The sequence below is a fragment of the Diadema antillarum genome, unplaced genomic scaffold (genome assembly GCF_040938485.1).
Source record: "Diadema antillarum isolate AM-2024a unplaced genomic scaffold, OU_Dant_1.0 seq00000613_RagTag, whole genome shotgun sequence".
Classification (NCBI taxonomy): domain Eukaryota; kingdom Metazoa; phylum Echinodermata; class Echinoidea; order Diadematoida; family Diadematidae; genus Diadema; species Diadema antillarum.
The window spans coordinates 146,177-156,823 of NW_027271538.1; the positions used below are offsets into that span (position 1 = coordinate 146,177).

At 40.4% G+C, this 10,647-nt stretch overlaps 1 protein-coding gene across 1 annotated transcript; it reads left to right on the top strand.

The window, feature by feature from the left end:
• The first annotated feature begins 848 nt into the window (after window positions 1-848).
• On the top strand, window positions 849-9,214 carry LOC139735955 (ketosamine-3-kinase-like). The gene is made up of 6 exons (XM_071646708.1): window positions 849-1,062; window positions 2,790-2,977; window positions 3,402-3,585; window positions 5,804-5,999; window positions 7,611-7,785; window positions 9,083-9,214. Exons 1-6 carry the CDS (start codon window positions 922-924, stop codon window positions 9,147-9,149), a joined length of 951 nt encoding a protein of 316 aa, XP_071502809.1. The 5' UTR covers window positions 849-921; the 3' UTR covers window positions 9,150-9,214.
• The last annotated feature ends 1,433 nt before the right edge of the window (window positions 9,215-10,647 follow it).

A 10,647-nucleotide genomic window follows, 5' to 3' on the forward strand; every position in this document is an offset into this window, starting at 1 on the left:
CTGTATTGTCATTTTTCCTTGTTTTGCGTCAAAGCTCGCTGAGTATTCAGTGAGCACTGCTGCATGTTCACAACACAGGGGAATCCCCTGCCTGTCGATCGATCAATAAGCAACACCAAAAGAACCACCACGCCAAAGCGGTCAGGCGTGGACGCCTAAGCACTGGGGTGGTCAGGTGCTAGGTGCAGGTACCGTTTAACACACTGATCTGAGATCAGTGGTTTAACACCACATCTTACTTCAAAGAATATCATTATTATATGTCTTTTTGTGGACCTAATTATAATTTCGGATCTATTGTGGTGTCGGTAATCCACGCAGCGGCGCTTCCATGCTGATTTCTGATTTTTGTTACTCGACACTGCAATAGGCTTGTGTAGTCCCTTCTATTGAAAATATTGTTCGTAAATTTAGAATACATTTATGTTAGAGATTTTGATTTATCCAGGTGGCGTCTAGTATGATAAAATCGTGTAATTAAATCTGTTCGACTGACTTACTTGTTAAAATGCGATGAATGAATGAATGATTGAATGAAGAGGGATACTCTACGAACATGAATCGTGATTCTCTTATATTAAAATTATAACTTTAGTCCTACAAAACTTTAGGTCTTTAAATTTACTGACTTTGTAAAAGGGAACAACATGATTGCTCAGCTAGACTGTAGCTGTTGTCATGGTTGTATCAAATTGGGAATCAAGCCCTGGCCATTTGGATTGCGGGTAGTAGACGTGTCGGCTCATAATATTGTGAATTTATTTTACTTTTACTAAAAAGTTTTAGTGTGATAATTCGCATTTCAATTGATGTTCATTTTTTACACACATTGTGATGCAGGTCTCATTTCTGACTGGACAGAGATCTAGAAGTGAATGTTGACAAGTTGTCAGACAGTGATTGGATTTGGATGAAGGAGGCATGGAGAAGCTAATCAAGGAAGCTGTGAATGCCAGTCGCATTAAACGTTTTGGTGGTGGTGGAGGAGGATGCATCAGTGACGGCCAAAGCTACGACACAGACAAGGGCAAATATTTTGTGAAAGTTAATGGCAGGGGTGAGGTGAGCTCTGTATTGTGTTGGCTGTTGCTTTTGATAAAGACTTCAAATCACACTATGTCGTGATATGATATTGCTTGTTAAGAATTATTTGTATCATTGTAAAGGAATAATAACAAATCCATCAGCTGCTCGCCTGATAAACTTACCATCGGTGGAATTTCTTCTCGCCAGAACTATGAATTTGTGAAGATGACCTAAGATTTCCTTATGCCTTCCCCCCACTTATTTTGCCTTGCCACTCTACACTACCCTACCTTTCTTAAGGCCGTGTCACACCAGCCTTGCGTGCGACTTGCAAAGAACAATTTTGACTGCCCGGAGGTCCCCGTAGATGATCCGCACATGACAGTACCTAGCATGTATCTCAAAAGTAGTCACCTGGAGGTGCGCACGCATATTTTTTTACCCGCAACCGTGTTTAGGCCCTGTCACACCTTTCCGGGCAAGCTACTCGGGCTTGTTATGTGTAGGGATTTTCTAGCGTACTGGACATTCCTGGGGGCGGAAAAGGATTTGTGCAAGTCAGCGCATGTGTCTTACTTGCTGGATGCGTTATACTTGCGAGTATACTGTGTGATCTTTGTACCAGTCGCGTGGGGGCTGACAACTCAGTGAAGGAATTCCTCTAATGGAATGGCTGAAATCTCACAGAATTTCATTATCTTGGCTGCATACGGGACTGCGAAGTACCTGCGTGGGAATTGCCCGGGAAGTACTGCCGCTAAGGGTCTCCTACTGGCATTCTGCGTGGACCTCTACGGGCATTCCCGCGACTCACCCGGAAAAAGTTTTGGTCATGCCCAAAACTTGGCTGCGGTTAAATCGGACTTGCGTGAGCACCTCCGGGCAACTACGCTAGATACTGTCAGGTGCGGACCAACTGCGGAGAGCTCCGGGGAGTAAATTCGTTTCCCCGCAAGTCAAGCCGCAGAAGTTCCCCCGTACGGTATGACAAGGCACGAATGAAAATTGCAAACATTCTTGTTCGCCTGCTGAAAATCTTCTACGTGCTGGAAACTACCTCCTCGCCACAAGCCCGCGTAGCTTGCCCGGAATGGTGTGACACGGCCTTTAGCTTACGTGCAAACTCATGAATACGTGCACATTTGGCAAGTGGTGGGGACAGTCTGTATCCATGTGTAAGCTAACCTGGGTAGGGTAGTGTAGAGTGGTATTAAAATTTATGGCAATATAAGATAGTGGGGAGGGGACAAGGAAGTCTTTCCAACAGATGATCTTATCATCAAAGACACAGTGCTGCATATTTCATCACTGAGCACCACTTGATAAACATTGGGAAGTGTTGTCCTGCACACAAAAACCCTGTTACATTCAAAGTAAGCATTTGCACAAAATTTTGATGTGTACAGCTACTAGCAGTACCAGTGATGATTAACTGTATTCATGGTGGACTGAAAACAAAGAACTGTCCACTGTATGTCAATTATATGAACATGTAGCGGTTTCAATTTAGGGTGTTCACTCACCAGGCTGTATTCAGTGCTTGCAAAGGTTACGCTTGAGATCATTGATAACTTGCAGACTATGATGCTTCACTGGGATTAAATCATCGAGGTATCCATGACTCAACTATAAGATTACTTGCCGAATACAAGTGTTTATGATACCTTGAAGCTAGAATAATTCAAGAGCATTCACATTGTACCTATTTTTGTTATTATCAAGTCTTTTTATTCTTGAGTCAATTTTTATGCTAATATTTCCAGGCCAGAAGGATGTTTGATGGGGAGAAAGCCAGCCTAGAAGCGATTCTTGCCACAAACACAGTCCGGTGTCCCAAACCCGTGGCAGTGCTTGACAACCCCACTGGCACTGGAGCCATCTTCATCATGGAGCACCTTGACATTGGGGGACTGAACAGGCACTCTGCCACCCTTGGGGAGCAGCTTGCCAGGTACAGATAAAGCAGAGCAAATTAACATTTCCATATTTACCTCCACCAAGGAGGTCATGTTTTTCTTGACATTGGTTTGTTTGTCTGTCTGCCTGTTTGTTACAATCTTTGTCTGTTTGCAAAATAATTCAAAAAGCTTATTATGCATTAAATTTTCTTTGAAAGTTGATAATGACACCAGGAACAGATGATTAAATTGATTGGATTTCAAGGATTTTAAGGATGCTTTCTCATTCATAGATACTCATAAGTACCAAAACGATTGAATTCAGGCTGCACATAGTAGGTCTGAACTTACTAGTTTGTGCAGTGAGTGCTCACTCGCGCACTTCAGTGACTTATTATCAGCTCATTGTTGGTGACTTATAGGAAAATTAATTCTTTGTAGAAATGGCAGATAATTGTATACCAACGTGTCTTTCAGAATGCACCTCCACAACGGTGAACTCCGAGCCAAGGGCAAACAGGATGAGGGGCGAGTGGAAGGCATTGGTGACGGTAAGGGGCACAGAGAGGGTGCTGCAAGCTACATCAGCCAGTTTGGCTTCCATGACACCACCTGCTGTGGCTACCTGCCCCAGGAAAACACCTGGACTGATGATTGGGTGGTGAGTGGCAACAGTGACATCTTACCCTTGACCCCCAGTTCACAATCAAGTGATTGATGCAGTCTCAAGGTCGTGGGTTCTGACCTATTCTTGTGCTAATACCTTTGTACCTTACTCTTTGCTGTTAATTATTGGTATTCAGCAAGGTTGCTATTTATATGTACTGTTGCGTTTTGCTCAGACCTCTGTGGATCTGTGTTACAATTACACCACAAGAAGACTCTGTTATAATCTGATAGTCTAGGTTCAACATGAAGTCACTTTATTGCAGCGCAAATCTACACTTCTCACATATACAATGAGCCAGTCAATAGAGAGAAAAATCAAGGACAACAAGCTCTTCCAGTTGTGCCGTCAATGATTCTCCTCTATCTTAAGTTACATATTTGAAATATTCCTTGCTTTTTCAAAGTTTCTTGTTTTGGGCTGATCAGTGTCATTGACTTGTTATCCGTCCTAAAAGAGAGAGGGTTTTGTTGTTTGTGATCAACATTGAAAAGGATGGAAAGGGTTAGGATGTGCTTTGAGGAAAGTGAGAGAGATGTGTACTGGTGGTGCCTTGACCATCTCTTGGGAGGTTGACACATACTGTGACTTCAGAGGTAGAGACTTGATGTGGGGCTTCTTTGAGAAAGTAGTTCGTCTTTTTTCTCCCGTGAAAGGGATGTTATAATAGCTGTTTTTTGACAGACCTGAGCTACATGACAGTATTGATTGCCCCATCCTGCCTCCTCAGAGGACCAATTAAAAAGTATTATGTGAATTCACCTCCGCTTGTAAACCAACTCTCAAAACTGTAAATCCGGCTTAAATGCATGAGACTTTGCTATGTTTGGTTGTCAGGAACCACTCTTGAGTCAGAAGTGTGCTGATAATTGCAATATGTGTTGTAATCATTGTGGTGATCTGGGGATTGATTGCCTACACACACACTGTATGATGGTGCGATATAAACGTGTTGTATTATTATGTTATTATGATGATGATGGAAAGGCTCTTCTGCTCTGCTGATTACCTCTTCCCAAAAGTTATCTTTTATGGAATTTAAAAAAAAAGCACCATGGATCCCCCCTGCATATTCCATCAGAACATTGAGACCCTTTTGTCTTTTTACATTTTCTTTCTTGTGTAGAATATGATATGTGACCCGCTACAACAAAAAGGTCCTAAAGTCGCGCACGGTCGAAGCCGTGAAAATCGTGTTTGAAGTCAGAGCATTAAAATTGGTCAAAACTTACGATTTTCTTATTTTGATATATTATTGGAGTCTAACATGTCTTCTATCATCTGTCGAAATTTTGAAGCAAATGATCAAAGGAAAGACAAAAAAATAGCGTTTTTCTGAGCCATGTTTTTTGGCGTTTCAACGAAGCAGAAACTGGTTCGAAAATTTGGATTGAGCGCCACAGATAGGTTCCGCCCCTAACAACGACCAGAGTGATCTCATTGGTCAGTTTGCTGCTCGCTGCTAACCGAAGCGTGAAGCTCGCACACTGCCCAGTCGACTGCTGCGTGCGGGCGGGGTGCGCTATGCTCAGCCGCTTCTCACATCCTGGTCACTGATTGGTTGGTGAGGAGACCGCCGACGCTGATGTGCTTGATTGAACTCTTCGGGGGTTGCTAGGGCTTACCTTCTATTGTCCAGAGGTGAAAACTGACTTGCGTGTCCCTTGATTGCGATTGCGTCAAAAGGAAGACTTTTAGGGCGCTTTCTCGAAACAGCGATTTTCCAGACGTCTCGACATGCTCTCTTTTAAACATCGATATCTCCGCAGCCGATTATTTTTATAAAATGTGTTATATATCAATTTAAAGCAGAAAGATTAGGAGATTATATCATGCAATTTTCAAATAATCGACCTCGCCCGACTTTAGGATCATTTTGTTGTAGCGGGTCACATATATACTTTTGAGTGTGTGTAGTCTTAGAATTCAATTCAGTTCAGATTCATTTTCAAGATTACGTAAGTTCTTTCAAATTGGAATGCAATATTTATGAGAAGTTAATGTAGTGCAAAATATATGAGTATACATTTAAAAGCCGAAAATAAAAATAAGCAGGAAAAAAACAAACAAACACAAATATAAGCAGAGGAAAAGAAGAAAAACTGTAACTTGGACTATACCATCATGAGTCATAGCTCCTTGAGGACAGAGTGATGGCTGTGCCAGAGTGCAAATGTTGAGAATCCGTCCTTTCCTCCGCTTGCTCTCCCAGAGTTTCTACGCCCAGCAGCGGCTCAAGTTCCAGCTGGACTTGATCGAGAGGGACAGCGGGGACCGGGAGGCCAGAGAACTTTGGCCGCGCCTTGAGCGCAAGATACCGGAGTTCTTCCATGGACTGGACATCGTCCCTGCCCTACTCCACGGTGACCTTTGGGGAGGGAATGTTGGACAGCTGGAAGACTGCCCAGGTCAGTAAGTAATGATAAAATGCCTTGCTTATGTTGTGCCTTGTTCCTTTACAGGGCTGGTTGAGATGGGCTTCAGGTTTCCAAGTTTTTTGTGAGATAATGAGAAACCTCTTTTTCTATGAAATACATGTATGAAAGAGCATATACAAATTCTATGATGAATTCAAAGTTTATTTGTTGAAAGTTGGTTTTGAAATGAGTAAGATATCCAAAACAAATTGATCCTAATAAGATATGGGATCATCCTTTTATTTCATTTTGTTTTTTGATATCTCAGCCATTTCAGTGCCAATTTTCGTCAAATAAACTTCGAGTTCCTCTTAAATGCGTATGTTCTTTTACATATCTTAAGTGGTTTCTGAGTATCCTGCAAAAGCTCAAAGCTGGATCCTCATCTCAACCAATACTATGCCATCCCTTTAACATAACCTCTTTTAAGTGCTTCAAAAGAGGTTCCATAATGTTTGCTCATGCGACAATTGCTCCCATGAAATATCTGCATGCTAAGTAAAACATAAATTCTACCCGCAAAGATAATCCTTACCTTCATCCACACATAAACCTAAAACGCTATCACAACCCTAACCCTATTAAGTCCTTGGAGAAAATAAGACTGGAGAAATTGCTACAGGGGCAAATGTTGTTTCACCTTGAAAGAAGCTTTGGGGCGGGCAAGTGGGGACAGATTTAATCTGTAGTGACAAATTGAACAGGGGCTTCATTCTTTTGTAGTCAGTCTCCAAGGTTCTCTTATTTTAGAAATATTTACAAGTATTTCCAAAGAAGTGGTTCAGGCCTTTGTAATCAGTTCACGGAAATAAGAATAATGTTTGTATGTGAAGAATTATCTTCCATATTTGATAGAATTCTTGCGTCAAGTTGTTTTTATTGCAACTGATTGACAAATTGCCCTACAGCAGTTTAAAATAAGCACTGAATTGATCAGAGTTTTAGTAGTAGCCATGACGAATGAAACTATTAGCATACACACTCAAGCAGCATTCGAACCTACAACCTCCGGATCACCGGACAGACGTCTCATTTCATCAGTCAGAATTTCATCAATTTCAATGATTATGCAGAACCCGCTGCATGCTATAAGGATTAAAGCCAACACTGGCTGTTGGCCAAAAGCTCTGTGATTAGTGAATAAGACACCTGTCTTATGTTATGTAGTATAGAATTTATTGTTATTTTGTCATTTGTAATATACATGTACATTGTTTGGAAATGACAATAAAAATGAAATGAAATGAAATGAAATGAAATGAAATGAAATGAAATGAAATGAAGTAAATAAAATGAAAGAAATATATATCCCTTAAATATGCAGAAACCACCCCCCCCCCCCCCAAGAAAAAAAAAATGTAAATGTTCATGTGATCATAATTGTACAGTGGACTCCTGTTATAAAAAGTGCTTGGGATTGGCAGTTTTCTGTCATTATATTGAAATTTCGTCATATCTGAATGAATAAACAATTCAAATATATAGCGCGGATAATGTTACAGCCTGAATTTTTATTTTGTTGTTACCATGTTCGTTATAACGGGAGTGCACTGTACTTGGGCAAAATGTGTTGTATATAAATACACTGCATTTCTTCTTAAGTCATTTTTGATGCAGCAAGCTTCTATGGGCACCACGAGTTTGACCTAGCCATTGCTGGGATGTTTGGGGGCTTCAGCAAGGCTTTCTACTCGGCCTATCACCGGATCATCCCCAAAGCCCCTGGTTTTGATCAGAGGCATGAACTTTACAAACTCTTCCACTACTTAAATCACTGGTAAGTTATCAGACGTCACCAGGTCAAGGATGTGGGCCATATATAATGCATGATCGATGTATGATGTGTGATCAATTTCCTGTGTTTTTCTTTTTTTTTGGGGGGGGGGGGCATGAATGCTGGATCTCTTTTGAGTAAAGAATATGTAAGTAATATGTGACCCTGCACCACAAAACAAACAAAAAGTCGCCAGACGTTGATTTTTAGTTAAGGACAGATTCTAAAAAGGCAGACTCTAAGCTTTAAAATGATGTATAACCCAATTCAAATGGACACTCCTAACCTATCTAAATATTGGAAAGAAAGCGCTCACTCTGGAAAAGTGCGAACCGAGAAAAGAGGCTCTGAAGAAAAGGGTCTATCTGTCTATTCAAGCGTTTAATCTTCGCCAAACCGTGCCAGCTGTGCGATGAATGGGACAAAAAACAGGATGTAAACCACTGGAGCAACAACAATGAAGGGATTATCAGATTAAATTGAAATTGAGCACACTGTATGTGTCCATGATTAATGCCAACATTCAAAGCAGTAGTGTTATCCTTTCAAAAGTTATCAGACTTGAAAGTGAAGAGTTTGCATAGGGTTATCAAGCAATGAAAAGGGGCCTCTAAGACATACCTGATCTCACTACTCTACAAAAAAAGGGTTGTCGAAAAACTACTTAAAATACACTTTCCCATTCACTTTATGATCCCAAACTCAAAAGTAATGTAGAAGAAGAATAGCTCTTTCAGGAAATATGGAATACTAAAAATTGACTTGGTTGACCCGTTTCACCTTTCTTGAGTCCCCGACGTGAAATCAAGGGGTGCGACTTTTTGTTCGTTTTGTGGTGCTCGGTCACATATGTCATCTCACTGGGATAAAAAAGATTTGAGATTATCCATATATAATATAGATTATTCCCCCTGCTTTCGGAAAGAGGCAAGTGCTCTTCTAGAAAATGAGAACATGTTGAGTCTCTCTATATGTATCTCCTTTATATTGTTCCTCTACTGTGACATCACAAATTGTAGCCGTCTGACATAGGAATGATGGCATGTGGATTTGACCAAACTGTAAAAATTCACAAGGCTTGTTGAAATGTCCTCAAACATCACTCATGTGTTCTGTTTAAATTTCCACATTTACATGTTCTAAACAAACATACATATTTTACCAAGTATATAGAAATTAGATGGTAGCATTAATGAAATATTCAGAAATAGCTGTCTGTTAATATTTTGTTTTGTTTCATTCCTTGTTCATTGTCTGACCACTTCCCACTATCTGTCTGTCCATTTGTATGTCTGCCAAGGAACCACTTTGGATCAGGTTACAGAGGCTCATCACTATCCATCATGAGAAGCCTTGTGCGGGACTGAGGGAGAGCGCCGTGGCCTGCGATGCCTGATGGAGGCAGGACTGGATGGGAGGTTGATGTCAGTCACCATGGCAACAGAGTCATTTTTGTTTGTCATCACTCTTATCCAGTGTGCCCCTCTGGTGTCTCTGATCCTATGATGTCTTTGATCCTCCGGCGACTGTGCTTGCCTATGTTCTCTCTGAGCTGACTTAGGCAGTTACATTGCAACTGTGCATGAAAATGGATTCCCCCCCGCCATCGGTGGTGCGATCGTGATGAAATTTTGCATGCGTGAGACCCACGTCATAATCTACAAGATTGTGTCATAAGATTTTTTTGAAACAATCATTTTCTAATTTTAATTAATTAATTATGCAAATTAAGCTCAAGATGATATTTTAGTCTAATTAAAAGCATTGAGAGTCTAATTTTTGATCTGGAAATCTGTTTTAGCATATTCAACAATTGTACATCACAAAAACTTCCAAAACTCATTTCAATTCTTATGTATTTTATTGTTTTCAGAATTTCTTATGTATTTCGTTGTTTTCCAACTTTTGTTTTTTCTTTGTTTTTTCATTGGAAATTGTCACTGACCACTTTTCTACCATAATTAGCACAAAATTAATCAATGAAAGTGATTAATTGTAAAAATAATCAGGTTTTTATGACTTTCATGACAGAACACTGTTTTCCATAGGAAATGTACACAAAATCACAAAATTGTGCCCGTTTTAGGGCGACATTCCGTTAGAAAAATGGGCGTGGCTTCGCAAAAGTATGCGCGGACGTTGCAAATTTGGTCTCAAAAGTTGCGCGAGACTTGAACGAAGAAAGTCAAGAAGCATCGTGACGAGGCCTTCTCGCGTTACAGATTTATAGCGCGAAACGTCGAGGGGGGGGGGCGGATTCCCCCCCCCCCCGGCCCTTTTAGGGTTAATGATACGTGTAATGGTTGTGTAGATGCAAAGTTCAATGATGACTCTTATGATACTGTAAAGAACTATATTCACTGAAAAGTGATTGCAAATACAATGTACATGTATTCATCTTTCAACCACTCCTCAATTGGTAGGAGAGCATGACATGAATAAACATTTGCCAAAGATCAAAGACTGTACAATTTCTTTTGTTTTATTTCATTTTAATCTGCCAGGTAACGTGAGTGTCTCAGATCATTGTTTCACACTCTGTGCTAATCTATCCAGATCTTACATAATTTCACTGCAGAAATTATCACCTTGTCCCTATAAAAGCGCAACTTAATTTGCTCTGATTGCTTCCCTTACAATTAAGAAATTAGTACTCGTATTGAAAGTGGTTAAATTCAAGTAACCAAATCTACATAAATTGTTGCATGGAGTATGGGACATATTAAGCCCAACAAAACGAAATTGTCGATAAACTGCTAAATAAATTGACAGAAAACCACTTTGGTATTTACCACAAATGAATGTACAGCGGTATTCAAATTAGATACTGTTCTCGTTATTGTCCCTTTCTATTGAAATATGTAG